Genomic DNA, 21,453 nt, shown 5'->3' with positions numbered 1-21,453 from the left:
AAACTGTAGGAAACCTGAGTCAGAAGCTGTTTGAACAGTTTCCCAAGAAAATACTGCAGAGGGCTCAATAATAAAAAGACATATCAAAAGAAAGCCAGTGCGACTGGCAGGGTAATTGATTAGGAGAAGCATGTTTAATTAGTAACTTATTTTCAAGGCACAATTTCCTCCTGATTTATCCATGGCTTAAAATATTTTATCTCAATTTTTGTGAGAAAAGGTTGTGATCAAAACTGATACAGAAGGAATGCAAAAAATTTATGCTCACAATTCTGACCTAGTCTGAAAACACTAAATAGTCACCAAAATAACAATAAATGGAAAGATATTTAACACACAAATTACTTATGTTACCCAGTAAGTTTCGCTAGTAGCTGGAGCTTTTCCTGCTTGTTGGTTTTTTTAAACTCTTGAATGACCAGCAGGCAGAACAGAGCACTACACACTCAGGCTAGCTAGTTAACAAAAATGACCTCTAGCCTGTGGGGCAGAGACATAGTAGGTGAGTGGAAGGGAGGGCTATCAAACAACAGCTTTCAAATAAGCATTTTACTTCTCTTATGTTCTTTGACCACTGTAGTTTAGCAGTTGCAGGTTTATGCAATGTACATAGACATGAACCTTTCATTGACATTGAAACCCCAAAACTTCTAGTTAATAGTATTTTTCTCTTTACCAGAGGAGCCCAGTATGTGTACAAGTAGCCTATTTTCAGTGCTGGTACAAACTGTGAGCAGGACACGACGAGAAAATAGAGATTCAAGAAAAACTTGAACTGTTCATATAAAACCTAAAATGAAAAAGAAAACAGATAAATGTCTTAAAATCTGTACCCATAATATACATAAAGTATACTTTTTCATGATAGGAGATATAAAAGCATTATCTATCATACTTTTATAGATGGCATTATTACGGTACTTATATGGAACAATATATATCATCACACACTACTACATTATTTAATATTATACTGCTATTTTTGTGGAGAAAAATCCTTTGATATTATTGCCTTGCAATTTGCTTTTGTATTTTGAAAACTGGTCTATGTATCAAGATCACTGGGCAAATATTTAAATATAGGTACTAGGATATATTTATTAATAAATCAAAGATTTGGTCTAAACTCAGAGCTAATTAGCCAACTTTTAAGTGAACCCACAGTAAACTTATCACAGAATATATTGTCCCATATTCCAAAGCAATGACAGATGCAGAGATTCCTTTGGAAATTAAAAGCACCACTTCAGCAACTGCATGTTCTCAAGATTGCTTTGGTCATAATTACAATGCTAAGAACATTATTCATTTTATAGAATTTTGAATCTTCAAAGACTTTCACATATTTCTTCAGGAAGCCGGGGTAACATGGCACCTCCAGCAACAGTAAGAGAAGTGGTTACTGAACTTGGAACACTGAGACTTCAGAAAATGAATAACCAATTATTTCAAAGATAAAACATTCAAAATAGATCCAAAAGCCACATTTAAAGATTGTCTCCATCTTTTAATCTTAAAATTCAGCTAATATTACAATGACTTCTGCATAAAAATCAAAGTGATTTGACTCATGTTTATTGCTTTTACCAGTCCAACATTATTACTTAATTATGTAAAAACCTATGTTCTAGGAAAAAATAATCAGGAAAGTTCATTTCAAAGTGTCTTTCTGGCAGGCACAAAAAAGTAGTGGTACCTCAAAACTGCCAGTTCAGCTAAAGACTACCTAAACAGCCTCCAAGCATTAGATTTTTTTCCAGAGCATGGAATGCTATTTCATGATTTACCAATAGAACTGTAAAGGTAAAAAAGTAAAATCTGAAGTTGTTGGAAAGATCAGAGCCTTCTTCCAAAATGAAAGTATTTCAGGCTGAACCTGCACCTTGTGTTGAGCCTGGTGAAGTTCATACACTCATTTCTGCTAATATGTTTAACTGTTTATAAAAACTTGATACACCAGGTCAAAGAAAAGTCCACAGACTACTTTAGGAGGCGCAAATCTTGTAGGAGAAGGTGGAAGTTAAAAAGCACCTTCCTACAAATCTTTTGAATCCTGACAGATCACTGACAGTTCATTCAATACAAAGCTAAGCACTTCAGTCCAGTAAAGCAAACTGAAAAGTCTCCAGCTACATAAAACTAATAAAACTACTGCCTTGAAGTTCAGGAGAGGTATCTTCAAAATCTGCCCATCACAGAAGGTATGTTTTATGGAAACACATGCAAAATTCCTAAGCAGCTGTATCAAGATGTATAGGAAACTATAAATGGAAATTGAAAGACTGGTATAAAAGGAGAAGCAGCTAGTATTTTACAAAATGTTCAGAAATTAGGTGATATTTTGGAAATGTTACAGCTCTTTTAGCCAGCAAGTAAAATTCTGTTAATCTAAGCACTATTTTAAGTTTGTATTTGGATATGAAATCATTGAATATTACCCATGCTTCAATGTTAAAAAAGCCATAAAAGAGAACACAAAATTTCACATTATGAAAATTTTAACGAGAGTAGATCACTGGAGTCAATATTTATGACTTTGTTATATTTATGGGTTTAGAACCAATACAGAGATGTTCCCTACAAATTACTTCTAGGAAAGCAGCATAAAAAAAAGACAGCTACACACTATTCTAATCAATGAAAAGTCTTAAATTATGTTGAAAATTAAAATTTGAGAACACTTCATTTTCACCAACTATTGGGCTTTACATTTAGGATCTCACTTCATTTCGAAGTTTCTGATGATTTTTCAAATACTAGCACCAAATAAAAAATCTTACTTGGCCTAAACCCAAGATTTTTAAAATATCAAAAAAGAACAAACATTCTCTCTCACAATAGGGAATTGCAAACTATGGCTAATCCCTATAGGGAACCTGAATCTTGCTCAGGATTTGTAATCTTCACTGCAGATTTCTAGTTGCAATAATCAATGCCTTACTATATGCTTAATGAATTTTGTGACCTTTAGGAAAGCATATGTGGCTTAACCAATTTCAGTGTATTTAATAATTTAAACTTTGGAAGAAAACATTTATTTTGTCCAATAATGATGAGAATATTTTATCCACATGTGATAAGTGACATTTTATTTTCCTGACAGGAGATCAGTCTTAATTACAAGGCCATTAATTTTTTTTGCTGTTTTAATAAGGAAATGGATTAGAAAACACCTGCCATTCATTGGACTAAAGAGGCCAGAAGAACAGAATCAATACTCTTATAAATCAGTATGATCACTTAAATAAAAAATTTAAGACAAAGCATGTCGGTATTCAAAAGTACAAGACATTCAGCTTTTCTATGGGCCACAGAACTCTGGATGGTATTTGTAAAAAATATTTGTAAAAATATGAGCAAAAGTGTAATACTAAAATTTATAATATCACAGTAGGATACATTTTTAGGTTTAACTACTTAAGTTTCAAAAGTTGTTTCTCTGTTGCTAAATTTCATTGTAACAAGAAATTTTTTTTAAAACTATGAACTAGACAAAACCATAATGTCTCTTTTGTCTTCATATGCACAGTGCATATGACAAGCAAAAAACTGAAATTAAGGTACAATATGGCTTCTTAGGAAAAAAGTGACATAAAAACTTTCCACTCCACAACAGAGGTATCTCCTGAAGAACTGCACTCAAAGTCAAAAACACCTACAAAAAAACTGCAATAACAAATTCAACTCTGAAAAGTACTAAACTAGGCCTACTTTTGACACAAACTGAAGATGTTAGTTGTTTTTGTCCTTTAAGGAGCTGTCCATTTTGGAATTCATTATTTATTATACTTTCAATGGCAAGGAGTATGAAAAAATATCCATGGGACTAAATAGTGATTTTCGACTATTTACTTCTCAATTGAAGTCAGCCCTGTGCATGCAGAAGTGCTTCTTTTTTTAAAAGGATTACAAATTTCTAATGATTAATAGAAAAGTGCAAAGAAACCCATCTCAAATTTCAAAAGCTTCACTGAATTCCAACCACTCAGACAGCAATTAAGTACATATCCCTTTGAAAACAATTTAATAAAAATGCAAACTTGCTCTCAACTGTTACTTTTCATTGAAGTCATTGAGACAAATATAGAAAGAAAAAGAAGTATCTGAGCAAATAAAATTATCTTTTTGCGGAGTAGTCAAAAAACACTACAGAACATACAGTCAGCCCAACACCAGAAAACATTTAGTGGCCTTACCCCAGGTATAAAGGTAAAGATGTTGTACTTTTGATTTTTTATGGCATTTTTTGGGTATTTTTCTTCACACTTTTCAGGACACCCAAGCCACACTGTGCGAGCCTTCAGGTCTTTCTTTCTTCGACAAATGTTTATGAGCCAATCAGAACAACTGCAAAGAAAGACAATTGTTTATTTTAAAACTAAAAATGTACTATGTGACATCACAATTTCCAAACCTGGAACCCCTAAAGGCAAATACCTACGAAAAACAGGCTTAAAAATGTTTGCCACATGTAAATAAGAAAGCATGATGTTAACTGCTCAAATTTAGGGCAATTACGGAGTATTCAACTCATCCAGATATACACATATGTAAACACTTGCACATTATTTGCAGACAATCCTAATACAATGACAAGTTTCACTACACCTTACCCTGAAATAGATCAAAAAAATTCTAGTTAATAAGATTCTGCATCATACCTTATAGTTCCTTGGCTAAACTCTTTATCTTGGATTACTAACACTCAGATTATGCTAATGATTGAAGAGAAATAAGGCTTCTGTTCAATACAGTTCAAAAGATTTCAGCAGCTTTGGATACAATTTCCACCTAATTTGCAAATCTTCCGTTTCCTCCATACCACTGCTAACCCCACACTGTCATATATTTAAAAAAACCAAACCAACAAAACCAGAAAACCATTCAAAACAAGCCCACTATGTAAATGCAGATTGCACAATGACCTGTAATGGGGGAACTTCAGTTCACAGAAGAAAGGAAGAGCATCCTTGCCTAACCAGCTTACAAATCTATTGAAGAAATTTAAACCACGAGCAGTGAGATAGAGAAGAGCTCACAGCAAACTTTAAACAACTGCATTTTGGGCAAGGATACAGGAATGATGGGAAGAGATCACAACAAGGAGGAACAAAAGGCTGGCAAACAGAATGATGCCTCTGAGGCTCAAGAGACTTTACTAACAGCCATAAAACACGGATGTGACTCAACTCACACAATGTAATCAGCATAACACTTGCTAGCACTATCTACAGGCAGAAAGATATCCAGAAACCATTTGCAAAGAAAAGTGGGTTTGCTGTACACTGCATATACTTAGTTTACAATCCCGCGCATTAAATGAGAATTTATCTGTATTTATTTTTTAATACAGTGAGGAGGTGCCTCAGTCATGTTGGGAGTCTGTTTTAGGCAAGTGAATCAGGAACACTGTGCAGACAGGCCTTCCGTGTTCTTCACCTACTGCAGTTGACAGAGCTGATAACAGCAGATTTCGGCTACATCAACTGATGAAGTTTAAATGAGAAACAATTTCTAGTGAGGTTTTCAAATATACTGGCATATTTGATATTTTGATGCAGCAAAAAGAAAACAACCATTAGGAAATTCTTACAAATTTTATTCAAACCAACAGAAAGGATTTGGCTGAGATCAAGAGGGAAATTTACAATCAAATCACCTCAGCACTGTTTACTGTTTCTATATAGTCAACCTATTCATATGTATTTGTACACATCTGTAAGAAAACAGAAGTCACAACCAACATTGACATGTCAAGAACAAACTCTAAAATGGAACTAATTTCACTCTGAGAAGAACCAGTTGCACTACTGTTTTAGAGCACATGTCTGCTATTGACTCCTGGGGCTTTGAGCACCCTGATCTAGTGAAAGATGTCTGTGCCCATGCCAGGGAGCCTGGATTAGATAATCTTTAAAGGTCCCTTTTAACTCAAATCATTCTATGATTCTATGTCTCAAATAAAATTTAACTCTCAAGACATAAGAAAAGTAAAGGAACATATTCTTGGAACTGATGCAGTTGGAAAAATCATAATTGCAGAGTAGCTTATATAAAATCAAAGTAATTTCAGTTTTATTTAGAACTTACTGGGTAATTGACTATTGAATATTTCATTTTTCAGACCACAAATAAACTAGAAGAGAGAGGGGTACATGAAAAGAGCAGATCTGAATTCAAGGCTGTCTTGACAGATTACAAAAACTACCTGGAAGACATAGAATGCAGTTGAACACCTACAAGTGCAACACAGTTTACAGAGAAATAATCAACTACACAAATACAGAACCAGGAAATGCTCAAAAAGGCGGCAGCTCAGTTACTGAAAGTGAATATTATACATGTGCAAAAAAAAGACATCTGTTCAGTGTGGACAAGCATACTTGTAGCAAGTCATGAATGTATTCCTTTCTCTCAATCAGTGCTAGCATGATCCCAGCTGGCTTACAGGACCATTCTGAATACCAAATTTCAACAAACAGGCCTATTGGGAAAACAGAGACCACACACAAGAGCAACAATTACAGGTCTAGAAAGCAGGGCAGGCTGACTACAAGATACACCAAAAAGCCAAAGCTGTTCACAGAAGGCCGAGTGTGGACCTAATATGGTTTCAAGTATGTAAGAACCAGCTGCAAAGAGGAAAGTGACAATTATTCTCTAGGTCCACCATTATTAACTAATGACAGACCTTCAACTGTGGCAGATCAATAAGCAGGGTGGGCACAACATGGACAGATATTGAGTAAAGTCTTTAAATGACGGGGGTGGAGGAGACAGTTAGGAAGGCTGGAATTGCTGCAGGTCTCTAAGATGTGGTTAGACCAGACATCAGCGATAGATATAATTCATTCTGTACAGGCAAGAAATCGACTTGAAAGCTCTTAAGGTTCTTTCCTAGTCTGTTTATTCACAATTACAGAATCATGAAACACACAAATACTGCAGGAAAGGAAGGCTGATAGCTAGTTTACATTGCCACAATCCCAATTAAAGTGTTCTTGTATGTAATCTACATTATCCCATGCTTGTAACAAATTAATTTTGCCAAAGAATGGAATTGAAAGCTGTTGGTCTTTTTAAAAAAAATTAAAGGTTATGCAATAGTGAAATCATTCAAAGCGACAAGAACTTTGCTATGGAAATACCACTACATCAATAGTCACAAGCTGACCTTTAAAATACTTCAATTTTAAACGCTGGATTCTTAAGATTTGCTCCCCGGAACTTTCACTATGGGATAGACATCAATTTGGTTTAATCCTATGTAAATATGCATTTTATTTTTGTTACAAATAGAAGTCCATTCATCAGCTTTCTCCAGTCACTTTAAAATAGCAACAAAAAATTAATTCTATCACAAAAATTTTAACAGTGTTAACTCAACTTTCAAACTTCAGCCCTGTTATTTAATAACATACAAATCGGAAATATAATTATTTAAGCTTGTCTTTAAACCAAAATGAACAGCAGTCTTTCTATTTCAGGATTCCACAATCAGTTTAATGGCTGTGAACAGATCCTGCTGCTGTTGAGATGTCCAGTGCCTCCCTCTTCCCCTAACAAAGGTGTGGATTCTTGCTCCTTCCCTTGTGCTGGCACAAAAACTCAGGCAACTGCATGGGAAAACCAGGCCTGCAAATCGATCCAGTTGTAAACTAATGCAGAATAAAAGGGGACTATTTTCAGTTATATCCATCCCCAACCTTTAAAATTGTAAAAAACTGTAAAAATAGGTGAAACAATGCAGTTTATATATTTGCAGCAGAAGGCAGAACGATTCCAGTCAGTGCCAACTTGAATTTTTACTTGATAAACTGCTCACGGCACTAAAGCTTTAAACTTGTTAAGTTTCCAGGGCAGGGTGTGGAGACACAGAAGAGACACCTTAGTTATACGGTGAGAAGTGTAAAGACAAATCTGTAGGAAAAAAATTCCAAGGAAAATAATTTTTTCCTGGAGAAAGTGAGCTGGCATGACAGCTCTGCCTACAATCCTGTAGATAGAAATTCCCTGACAATGTTTGAAATCCTGCATTGCTCAATCCTTTTTTGCATTTGAACTGTAAACAGACTGAATCTTTGATTAGGCACAGTCTCTTTTGTAGAATCATTTCCTCAGACACTAAGGACTTCTCTATTGCTAAAATTAAACATTCACCTAAAGCAACATAATTATGCTGCCTTCTTTGCCATGGAGTCTGCCCTCCTTGCAACTGCTTTTTTTGCTACAGATCAACAGACACCATCATGACCATTAGATTAGCAAATGCCAAGAAGTACAGACACAAGAGTGATGTCTGACTGGGAAACAACTGCAATACCTTTGATAAAAGGGATTTGACTGACACAGAGCTATCAACAGTCAAATTCTCAGAGGTGAGAAAGTCACAGATGATGAAAATATTACAGTTTATGCCCAAATCAGTATTGTCATGGTTCAGATGAGCTTTATTATTGTTAAAATAGAAATCAGTTAGACTCTGCTATTTACAGTCTCAGCAGCAATTACTGCTTTATCCCAGGAAGAATACAAGGTGGACATGCTGGCCTCAGAAATCCTCATCAATTTACATTAATTAAAAATTTTAACACCAATGAAGTCTACCCAAAATTTTTGTAACTCAAGTTATCAACATCCAGCACATTTCTAATCTGTTCTTGAATTAACATTCCCCAATACATAAAATATTTTTGAGCAAGGGTATAGACCCTTCCATGGGCTTTATGTACTCAGTAAATTTGTATGATAAACGAGAGTATCATTCTCCAAGCCTCAAAGAGCCTAGAAACATAATGTAAGATGTAGCATGATCAAGACACAATTCAGATTTTTCTGAACTCTTATGTAAAATCACATATTATGCTAGGGATTCAGCAATAAAAAAAAAATGAAGTGCACCCTTGTTCACTGATTTAAGTTTGTATTTCAAATGCCCTTGCCTAGAAAATTCAACACATGTACAGAAAGCCTTTTCCTTAAGCTAGTTATCAGCCATGTTGTCTATATCGATATAAGACTGTATATATGAAAAATTGCCTGATTTATAAAAGAACTTCAAGGCATATCTATTAAACAGCTTTTTACTAACCTGCTTCCTAATGTATTTTTTTAATGTGAAGGAACAATAACCACAGTCTTCATATTAGTAATCAATACCATATTTAAATGAAAAACAACAACAAAAACCCACCAACCACAAAAACTCCCCACCAACAAACCAGAACCTGAAGTAATTGTTAAATAAGAACCCTTAACTTTTTCATAAATAGAGAGTATCTCTACAAGTCAAAAGCTAAAGTAAAAGTCTCAACTGACTCTACAGCTCTAATAATAAAGGCTTTTTTTATTTTCTCTTTTCATTACTTTTATCCTACAAGCTTAACTGCCAGTATCTTTCACAAAACAGCATTTTCATCAGAATGGAAAGATAATATAAAAGCTTTATATTGTCTGCAAGGGTCAGCTTTTCCTTATTTGGTTTTAAGTAGCAGAAACTAGTTCTGCAAAGAAAACATACTGTAATTATTGTACTCAACAGGTAGCTTCAATAATCAGGCCAAAAGCAACACAGTGGTCATGTCATTCTCAAAAGATCAGCATTTTCCCATGCTTCTGCATAACAAATGCGTTGCAGATTAATTGAAAGCGTACAGACCATCTTAGAGCCCAAATTAATCCGAGCATTTGATATCCCCTTCACTTCATATGGAAATGCCATTCAATGGCACCATTTTCATAGGGACAAAGTGGTTTTTGATAACAAGTGGAATGTAAATCTCATGAGAAAGAAATCAATCCAGCCCAAAGAACTCCAGAGTATTGATCTATGTGCATTATAATTTCACAAGCTTGAAGAGAATTTGTAAGTTAAAGGGGAAATGATTACAACCACAAAACAGATGCTATATCACAAAGTTTTCTTTTAACTGTGCTATGAAAGCAAGAAATAAGCAGTTTCTGAAGTTAAAAGTTATATGGGTTGAATTAAGCCTTCAGTTTGTCCAATATCAAAGACAACATTTGATTTAATTATGATTTTTTTCTTGCAAATGTGAAAACTCTTTAAAGAGTTGCTGATTTGCAAATAAAGTTCACACCATTCCATTTTGATCGACAAGTCTATTGTCTAAACTGAAGTTAAAAGCTGAATAAAAGATTTCTACAAAGTCATTTTTCAAGTACACAGAACTTTGTCAAACCTTCCATATTTGCTTCTGCAAAACAGGTGAAACTTTTTCAACTAAAAAGTAACAGTTTGTAATGTAGCAACAAAAATCTATAGAATATAAAATCCTAAAGCTGCAAAGTAAGAGATGGAAAACTTCCTCTCACAAAAATGAGATTAATCTTAACAATGCAAGACAGACAAAAACCCCCACTGGGTATGGAGGTTTTTGTTTGTTTGCAACAAGTAAAGTGATTTTGAACACAAACACAAGACTAACTGAGAACCGAAAAGAAATCTGGGGCCCCCTGAGCTCAGATCCAGACTAATGCCTAATCTTTTGTTGTGTTCATCTTTCTGTCACAGCTTTGAAAAATTTACAATTTCATTTGAAGCACAAAAAGAAATTCTACATGTTGAAGTTGAGATTTCAACCTCACCCAGATGCAGGTATGAGGTACTGATTTCCATATAAACAAAGTGAAATTTTAAATTCTGTTTAACTGAACAGGTCTCAGACTGCTTTAATCTTAACATTACACTTAAGAGAACTCTGTCTGTCTTCTGAAAATAAGTTTCAGTTGTTCATATACCATGTATACACCAACACACAGGAAAATTGTTTTTTCACATTTTCCTCTCAATTTCAAGAAGGCAACACACGGTTGTATCCCAAACCAATACCTTACACCCCATAAAAACACTGTAACTAATTCTACTACATAGTGTAAGTAAATACCGCAGGTATGACAATAGCCTCCAAGTTTCCTGCATGATTTTTTGCATGATCCTAGGTAACTTTATCAACTGCAAAATGACATTTCAAAAACTCACCTATCCTATGGGCCCCAGCAAAAATTTGTAAAGTGCTATTATAATGAGAAACCATTCCAAAAGAATAACTTACACTGACAGCATATCCCTGACTTTTATCAATTACAAAGCCTCAATAATGCTCTCAGCCCAGATGAAACCTCCCTACTACAAGGATGGGTATTTACACATTCACCCAGAAATGCTCATCCAAGACAAGATTTCTATCCAGCCTAACTGGACCAGTAGATAAGACACCACGGGATTCACCTTCCTTCCACAACATTTTCCATACCTCATCTGAGCAGGCATCTGCAGCTTTCCTGTGAGAGTATCCTCTGTCTGCTAATGTCCAACTGAAATTTCAAGCTTCTGCTAGAATCAGTTCATCATTTTTTCATTATTTTTTCCATGAAAAATGAGAATTATCTGCTATATTGTTCCGATATAAAGAACATTGGTGTGATTAAAATGCCTGTAGGTATAAATGCAGGACCAAATGGACTCTTTATTGTGTCCAAATTCAGATGAGGAAATCAGCAAAGCAGAAGTCATACTCCCCTAAAGCCTCTTTCTTAGTGAAGACTTTTCCTTCTACACACCTACATTAGCAGTAAAATATGTATAGAGCGTGGCAAAAAAAACCAAAACCAAACCATAGCACAATTTTCTTTCTCTTTTCCTTCTCAAAAATCCATCACAGATATGATTCAAGTAACTGAAAGAACAGGTTTGAAAGTTTGTAGGCTTGAAAGCTGAGATGTACCTCTCAATTTTAAAAAGCAAGCAGGAACACGATATTTTGCAATCTTCAGCACTAATGACAATTTGTTGTGACATTCTCTTACAATTTTTAATTCGTTCCAACATAAACTCACCTTGCAATTGTCTGTCTCTATCCAAACACTGCAAATTCCATGTCAGGGTGCAGTCTTTACTGATCCGCCTATTTTCATGAAACTTACAGGAATATAACCACAGTAACTAATAATCACTAGTACTCACAGAAGTGAACTCACATAAAAGTATATTGTTTGAAAGTTATCTCAATTTTAAGACATGTCCAGAAGATTAACAACTTCTTTAAATACTTAAAAATGTTTTTTTCAACAACTAAAATGTAGATCTGTACCAGAAACAGTGCTTCCAAAAGCCATTTACATATATAAACACTACTTCTGTAAACTTTTTTACCTTACTTCCCTCCTTCTACCTGCCAAACACTTAATCCCTATAATAAAATTAATAAACCATGAGGCTTTGTTAAATTATTATATAAAACAGAAATCAACACAGATTATGTTTTTTAAAGCTTTGTAACAATTATTTTAAAAAACTGAAGGTGTACAAACGCAGCTTTGCTTAGGTAAAACAACGGGCCTCTTAAAGCACCATGAAAACCACCTGTGAAGACTTCTATCTAAATCATTTCTAAAGACATCTGCTAAAAAAAGCATTTGTCATTTAAATTCACTGAAATTGCTTCACTCACTTCACTTGACTGATTCTCAGATTTTATCATTCCAAATTAAATAAAAAGGAAGATCCTTAATAATCCTAACAGCAATTTCTCTATTTAGAAGTTTTGCTAAAAATTAGTAAGAAAATTACTATTGAAAGGTATTTGCATAGAGCAGAGTTTGGCACAGAAAGTTTCTAAATAAGAACCAAATCACAAGAGCTAATTCCAGTTGTAATTCACTCCAAGACCACAAGTTACATTTATACCTGAACCTTTAAAGTTGAAGGGTTAACTAACCATTATAGTTGATGAATTTGCTTTTTCCTTACAGCAACATCAATAGATTTATATCTATTGTCAACTTAGCACACTAATATCTGCAAAAGCAAAAGATTTAACCCCTCTATCCTAATGTGGTTTTGAGTGGCAGTGAGAACCAGGATACATGCCAAATTATGGACCTCAGATTAATACGAGTTTAGTTCATGATCTCTCTTGCAAGTCAGCAAGGCAGACAGGAGAGGCACAACAGCATCAGCTCTTCAGAAACTGTTTTTTAACAGCTGGCAATATCCTAGTAAGGAAAATGCAGGCAAATCAATCAAAAGATTCATGATAAGCAAATTATTCCTTGTTCTGTACTCTGCTAATATCACACAATACAAAGTTACTATTTATTTAATTAGTTAAAAACTTTAATTAAAAGTACTACTATGTGACAAACCTAGTGCAAAGGAACTTCCAGCCACCACAGATAAACCATTCTAAGCCTCTTCTTCTCTGAGAAATTCGGGCTCTTGGTAGAGTATGGTAATCACTTTCATCATTTTCAAAGCCTTCTTCTGACATCATCAGTGGCATTTCATCCAAATGAGAGGACTCATCTTCCACTTGGTACCTGGCAAAATGAAATAAAAGCACTAAATAAACAGCCAATATATCACTTTTTATTACTGGGATCTCCTAAAGTAACAAGTTAATTTTTGCCATATGGGATTTTATTAGGGAGGTATTTTCATCTAAGCATCTCATGCATTTTTGTTAACACATTAACAAGATACTCTGATTTTAGTTAAAATTATGTAATACAGCAAAAAGGCCTGCAATCATTGTCAATCCTAGTATAAATAATTCCAGGGAAATTCTTGTTTTTTATATAATCTGTGCATGCAAAGTTGCAACCTCCTACTTTTCAAAGGATTCTCTGTAAGATTTTGTTAAACAGAAGTTACTTCACAAAGCTTATAGCAGACACAAGTGACTGAGTTTTCTTGGAAGTACAGACTTTATATTTCCACTGTGCTTCTTCAACCTGCTTTCCTGATGTCTCTTCTTGTGTGTGCAGGCCTTTGAGCCTCACTTTCTACACCACTCATCAGTATCTTGGTTTTAATTACAAAAACATCATAGTTACACTTATAATTCTACACAAAAACTTTCAGTGAGTCAAGATCTGCTTGTGGGACCCATGGAAACAACATTAAGCTAACAACGGCCCTTTCCTCCCCAGAAACTATTATCCACTCTAATTTTACATGTCTGGAATGCTTTCTAAGATAAGACAAAACACTGGAATAGTCAGTAAGAAAATTCCCCTATGTGCATGCAAATTGACTAACTTTCATACTCATACTCATTTCATACTTTTATACCTTTGGGAAGATGATTGAAAGAAGATGCACTGTTACTCAGAATTGGTAAGTATAATTTTTATGAAGCTGTATTTACAGTCATCTCTTACAAGGCAAATCCTGGAACTGTCCCATTTTCTCCACAGCAACCTAAACCCAAACCATATAAAAATAGTAATTAACAAAACTGGAAATTCATTCCCTTTATGTGAGTGAGCAGCTGGAGCGCATGGAGCTCTGCCAAGGGATGGATGAGACTTCTGGGTTAGGAGAGAACAGGTAAAGGCAACATTTTAGTAGGTGTCTCCTCGAGACCATCTGAACAGGAAATGCATGCAGGTGAGGCCCTTTACAGACATAGAGGAGCAGCTTCACATTCTCAAGCCCTGGTCTTCATGGGGAACCTCCACCACCCTGGTATCTGCTGGAGGAACAATGCAAAAGGACATAGGCAATCCTGGAGGGTCCTGCAGCACTTGGACAACAACTTCCTTCTCTAATTACTCAGGAGGAGCCCATGAGATGAGAAGCTCTGCTGAACCTCATATTCACCAAGCAAGGAGGGGCTCACTGGGCATGTGAAGGTCAACACACCCTTGACTGCAGTGACCATAAGATGGTGAAGTTCAAGACCCTGAGAGCAGGGAGGAAGGTGGCAAGCAAGGTCACAGCCCTAGTATTCAGAACAGATTCAGCCTTTTCAAGAACTGTTTGAAAGAGTCCCATGGAATAAGGTCTTGGGGAGAAGAGGGGCCCAAAAAAGCTGGCTAGTATTCAAGGATCAGCTACTCCAAATTCAAGAGATTCCCATTCAATGAGATGGCCCTGACTGGACAAACAAGTAGCAGTCCAAAAATGAAGACACAAAAATGAAGTGCACAGAGGGTAGAAATCAGGACTGGTAACCTGGGAGAAATACAAAAACAGTGTCCAAGGTTCCAGGGACAAAGCTAGGAAAGCTATAGCCAAATGTGATTGAACCCAGCCAGGGATGTCAAAACCAAGAAGTTTTTAAGTACACAGGTGAGGTAAGGAAGACTAGGGAAAATGTGGGCTCACTGCTGAATAAGACAGGGGATACAGTTACACAGGACACGGAAAAGGCTGAGGTCCTGGATGCCTTCTGTGCTTCAGTCTTGATCAGCAAGACTGACTTTCAGGAGTCCCAGGTCTCAGAAAGCAGGAAGAAAGCCTAAAGCAAGGAAGATGAGTTAGGGAACACTTAAGCAAACTGAATATGAATACCATATATATAATAGAATGTATATAATACGTAATAAAATACATATTTTAATATAATTAATATATTACATATTATTGTATATTATTAATATAATATGTAATAATATACATATTATTACTATTATATTACATACATTTATATATAAAAATACTAAAATGTTATGGGTCCTGAGGAGATGCACCCACAAGTGCTGAGGAACCTGTCAGATGCCATTGCAATATCACTTTCAAAAATCTTTGATCAATCATGGCAATTGGGAGAAGTGACTAAAGACTGGAGGAAAGCAAATGCCACTCCTACTTTCAAGAAGGGCAAGGAGGGCCCAGGGAACCTGCCCCGACCTTCCAGTCTCACCACAATCCCTGGGAAGGTGATAGAGCAGCTCATCGTTGGAAACCTTTTCCAAAAAAAAAGGACAAGAAAATCATGAGGAGTAGTCAGCATGGCTTCACGAAGCGGAAGTCCTACTTCACCAACCTGATAAACTTGTAAGATTAAAAAACTGGCCTGGTAGATGAGGAAAGAGCAGTGGATAGCGTCTGCTTAGACTTCAGTAAGGCATTGGACACTGTCTCCTATAAAATTCTCATAGACAAGCTGTAGTAGCTGGATGAGCAGACAGTGAGATGGACTGAATTCTGTTGTAATGGCCAGGTCCAGAGGGTGGTGGTCAATGGCACAAAGTCTAGTTGGAGGTCAGTACACTAAGCCAGTGTACCCCAGAGATCCATACTGGCTCCAGTCCTGTTTAACATCTTCATGGATGATGTAGAAGATGGGGCAAAATGCACCCTCAGCAAGTTTGCAGATGACACAAAACTGGAAAGAGTGATGACAGGCCAGATGAATATGCTGCTATCCAGTGCAAACTTGACAGGCTGGAGAAACAGGATGATGGGAACATCACAAGCTCAGCAAGAAGAATTGCAAAGTTCTGCACCTGAACAACCTCACTCACCACTATATGCTGAGTGCTACTCCAGGGAAAAAGCCTGACAGCAAAGAATTTGGGGATCCTGGTGAACACCAAGTTGACCATTAAGCCAGCACTGTACCCTCGCTGCAAAGAAAGGTACCGGTATCCTGGGCTGTATCAGGCAAAGTGCTGCCAGCACATCAAGGGAAGAGATCCTTCCCCTCAGCTCAGCACCAGGGAGGCCACTTTGTCCAGTGCAAGAGAGACATGGCCATGCTGAACGGAGTTCAATGAAGGGCCATGACGATCATGAAGGGACTGAAGCATCTCTCCTACAAGGAAAGAATGAGAGAGCTGGGACTGCTCAGCCTGGAGAAGACAAGGCACATGCAGGATCTGACTAATGTCTATGGACCTGAAGGGAGTTTGCAAAGATGACTGAACCAGACTGTCTTCAGTGGTGCCCAGTCACAGGACTAGAGGCAATGCGCACAAGCTGAAACACAGAAGGTGCCATCCCAACATCAGGGAACACTTTTAACATGAGGATGACTGAGCACAGGTATGAGCTGTTCAGGGAGATTGTGGCATCTCCATCCTTTGAGACATTTAAAACCTGTCTAGACACAATCCTGGGCAAGCAGCTCTAGGTAGCCTTGCTTGAGCAGGAGGGAGTTCTGCTGACATAGAGCAGTCATTCAGTCAAAAGTCTTGATACACAAAGCCGGTATATTTTTAAAAAGCAGTGTTACAAACACGAGGAATGAGCATGATACCATCAAGGCACCATCACTGGGCTTGCATTTTTTCAATTCACTATATATTTAATACAAAAACCTGAAACCATTTCCTTTCCCCCTAGATTTTCTGTGTTGAGCCCTATTGTATACAAGAATATATATTAAAAGCAGTTATTAACTTTTTTGGATGCCAGGAAAGGGAGGGAGGGAACAGAAGGATTGAATATTAGATTTCTATTGAAAAGGTACACCACATACTTTACACTGGCTATATAATAAACTGGTATCAACACAGTTAAGAAGTAAACTCTAATAAGGAAGGGGAACAAAGACCCCCAAACCTACTATTGTTTAACAAGTCTTCTAGACATTCCCTCTTTTCTTTGGCAGGTAACGCCCTGATTTCTACACCTCCTTGGAATCACTTGGTATGGAACACCATTAAGGGATGTTGATGTGTTCCGAGCAGATCAGAAAATATTGTATAACTAGGAATAATAATAAACAAACACCTCTCACACCCAGTTTCAAGTCAACTGAGTATCGGAACCTTATTAGACCTTGTGACAAGAAATCTTCATCAGTTTCAAATGGTGTAAAAGCACCACCACACTGTAGAAAACACAACCAAAGTTTCAAACTAGATTAAACTGTGCTAACGTTAAAGGTTAGGAGTTCCCAGAAAGTTATGTGAGAATATGGCACGGAAAATGCTTTCCAAATTATTGCTAAGAACACCCACTTAAAAAAAAAAAGTTTAAAACAAACATGAAAAACTTGATCTTCACAATGTTGTTTGCAATAAGGTGTATCTGATATTTAATTTAATATGACAATCTAGCTATTATTATTAATGGACATTAAGAAAAAAAAATATAAAAAATTCTCTTCACAAAACACAGGAGTTATTACAGGTTAACATCCATATTATCCCAAATTACATTGATTGCTCTCAGACTAGATCAACACTAGGTAATAAAACCACTGCTTGAGAACACTCAAGATATTACATTATTCTTAGACTTCCAGTAAGACAGGCCTGCATTTAAACATACTCCTGTTCCATGCTTTTATAATCTTTTCTAATTAAATTTGTAAATTACATTAGCACGGTTTTAACAGAGAGCTTTATGTTGCACTGTGTTTTGCTCTTGGACATCCAATTAATGATGTATTTTAACACCCCCCAGTGAAATCACAGTCTGCCAGCTGTAATGGAGTATACAAGATATCAAAAAGTAACACATCCCTTTTACTTCCATACAAAGTTAACAAGTGTCTGATTTGAAAAATAGTATCTCTTATAAACAACAGTAACACAGTAAACATGGTAAAATCTTTGTCGAAGGAACACACTAAAGCAAGAGAATCACAGGAGAGAGATTTGACAGAGAAAAATTCACAGATATGCTGAACATTTAAGTCTATTTTGTAAATGTAGTAATATTTGCAGAATACATTGCTCTTCTAATCATAATTTCTTTAAGATTTGTTTACCATTATATTAAAGACAAGGTTTTTTTCCCACCATCGGTATCTAGGTTTGCACTTTCAAACATGGAGCTTCACCAAGTAGTGAAGATAATGAGCATAAGCACCATCGTGTTTGGTAAGCCTGACTTCAACATACAGCCTCTGAACTGGCAGGCAATTCATTCTGTTTCAAAAGCAATTTTGCTATTGTGTTGGAAAACTGTACTTCAGTATTTAAAAACAGTAAGATAATGAATAATGGATTTTTCATAACTAGGATGAGGACAAAAATCTTTGTGTCTTTGTTACCTAGTATTTTTGTGCACTTAATTGCTTGAAGTGCTGATTTTCCTTGAGTGACAAATCAATTAAGTATAATCCTAGAAACTTGTATTAAATAGGGAAGCACTGAAAGCAACATGAATAAAGAAGCCAGAGTGAAAACATCAAAACTCTCAGCATGACTGCTACTAAATCAGGTATGAATTTACAAAATATCTTTACAAAATATGGTTTCCTAAGAAAAGGGGAACATTAATATTAAACAACTTTCCACAAAATCTGACTACTATCAGGAATATCATTTAACAGATTTAGCTGAAAGGAAGTCATGTACAATAAATACTTGTAAGTGAAATTTTGATATAAATATCTGCTGTGAAAATGATGCCTCAAGTCACATGTACCTACATCATTCCACTTTGATGGCTGTTTGCCAGAGCAGATGCAGCTGCAGAGTTTCACAGGTATCGTAACAGGTAATGGAAGCCATTCTAAGTTATTTAAACCTAACTTGCCTACCTATTTAGATCCATAATACTTTCTGTGTTTTCTGCCAGCTTTCCATTACTCTAAAAGACCAATATTCAAGGCTGCAGCAGGAAGGTGCAAGACACAACAACTGTAGCTGCATGCTTTTCTGGTTTTACTCACTCAACAAATGCAGCAGCAGTATGTATGAAGATTTTTTTTATCTCCTTGATTAAAAGACCCAGGTAGAAATATAAGCACTGTTTCAGATACTGCATAAATATTTGTTCCTCATCACCTATTACTTTTGCTATAGACCATCATTCACAAGACAGAAAAACAAAGCTGATGTCTTAAAGCAGTATTTCTCAAATCTAGTGAGGGAGGAAAAACAAATGCATGGTCATGAGTCTATGCATGAACTGGACCCAGGAGATGGCTGTGGAATGCAGAGTAGCATGGAAGAGAGGCTGCAGTGGAAAAAGTCTCGAGTAAAAAAAGCTGAGAAAGACCGGCTGAGCTATTGCCACCCACCGCTGTGACCACGTCCCATCCTGCAAAGAGCTGGTGATTTGGCTGAGTGGCTGTGGCAGCCACAGGACTCCCTCTACTTCCTGTCACAGGCAGAGGACAGAGTAAGCTGCACGATCTGTCTCACTCATATCCTGCTCTACCTCCAACCTATGTGAACACTTTCCAAGTCTGAGGACAAAGGCAGGATCTGCCAAATTGTAGAGAAGCAATAGGAGAAAAAATGACGAAAGTGACAGGTATATCCATACGAAGAGCAAGAATTGTTTCTTAAAGGATGACCCACCAAATCAGCAACTGCTGTAGACTGCCCGTATCACTGACAAAACTGTTCAGATCATGTCCTGTAACAAAGAAAAAATTCCCAGGAAACTGCAGCTGCATAAATTTTATTAAGAGAGGATAATTCATCCATAACCATGTTTATAACTATACAACGTATTTTCATGTAACCCTTCCTCAATCAAATAACCAGTGTATTCATAAAACAAATTGCTTTGCTAGAAAGTTACCCAAGAAAAATCAAACTACAAGTACTTATTTTCCTCAAATATTACCTTCATTTCTAAGAATTAGAAGTTACATTTTCCTCTAATTTCAAACACCTCTATGCTTCACAAAGCAGTAAATTCTGTTAAACTACAAAGCAATCATGTTGTTCCTAGATTACAACAGAAGTTGAAAAAGGAAAAATCTTCTACAGCTAAACACATGAAATTCAAAGAATTTATTCCAACCTCTTCCTAAAAAACACAGAAAAGCTATTTCAGAAGTTTTTTAAATTGATTAGAGCTTGCCGCTCTATGTCCCTATAAAGCTTTAGCTGTGCCTCTAATGCAAGTACACCCCTAATCAGTATTACTTGGGAAGTCTCTGAATCACACACTCACACAAAATAATGCTATTACAAATTTTTATAGAGTAACCACAGTTAATACTAAAAAAGAAAAAAAAAAGAAAATACATTTCGACAGCTTTTAAGGATGCTGGATATTTGTAGAGCTGAACATTTATATCCAGGATCTTTAAAAACTTAGTACAACGCTCTTGTCATAGTGCATGTTTATCCACTGGACAAGAAAACAGACAGAAGGAAAAACTACTTCTACTGCATGCAGGCAAATTTATTACTGACTGCATCACTGAGATGAGTAAGATCAAACTCTGCAATAAGACCAAATAAATCACTGTCCCCCTGGCCCCAAATGATACAGAGACATAATCTGGAAAACCACAAGGCAGCATTGTTGAACTACTAATATTACTACAAAAAATAAAACAACAATAATAAAAACAACCAAACAACTAAAAAAAACCCCAACAACAAACCCCACCCTAAAACCAACCAAACAAAAAAAACCCCCAAACCCTAAACAAACAAACAAACAAAAACCAAACAAAAAACCACGAACAAGAATCTGCTATCTTCTGCCTTGCAGAACTAAGGGAAAAACCCTTCTATCTGTTGAGATAAAGGCCTACCAGCATAATACAAAGTTATTACCACAGCAGCTCCCTCTCATAAGTAGATTTTATAAAATGGCTTACAACAGATACTAAAACTACAGGTTCCACCAGACACCTACAAAAATCAAATATTCTGAATTCTATGTGCCTTTTCTCTCTCCTACATCACACTTTCTTACTAGAACAATATACAGAAGAAGCAAATTGAAAAGATCTGTGTAATGAAGCCTCCATGGAAAAAGGCACCTGTCCTTATTAC

General features: G+C 36.1%; 1 protein-coding gene across 2 annotated transcripts in view; it reads right to left on the bottom strand.

Annotated features, from left to right (window-relative positions):
- The window catches only part of ATP9B (ATPase phospholipid transporting 9B (putative)), a 154,151-nt gene that overhangs the window by 125,184 nt on the left and 7,514 nt on the right, over positions 1-21,453 (bottom strand). For both annotated transcript variants that reach the window (XM_032101826.1, XM_032101834.1), the window contains exons 2-4: positions 13,168-13,341; positions 4,197-4,347; positions 677-790 (exon numbers count right to left, since the gene is read on the bottom strand). In XM_032101826.1, the coding sequence (XP_031957717.1) occupies positions 677-790; positions 4,197-4,347; positions 13,168-13,341 (439 nt within the window). The remainder of the gene's footprint in view (positions 1-676; positions 791-4,196; positions 4,348-13,167; positions 13,342-21,453) is intronic.

The sequence above is a fragment of the Corvus moneduloides genome, chromosome 1, assembly GCF_009650955.1.
Source record: "Corvus moneduloides isolate bCorMon1 chromosome 1, bCorMon1.pri, whole genome shotgun sequence".
NCBI lineage: Eukaryota > Metazoa > Chordata > Aves > Passeriformes > Corvidae > Corvus > Corvus moneduloides.
The sequence above is the reverse complement of the archived record's forward strand: the minus strand, read 5'-3'. Positions and strand labels throughout refer to the sequence as shown.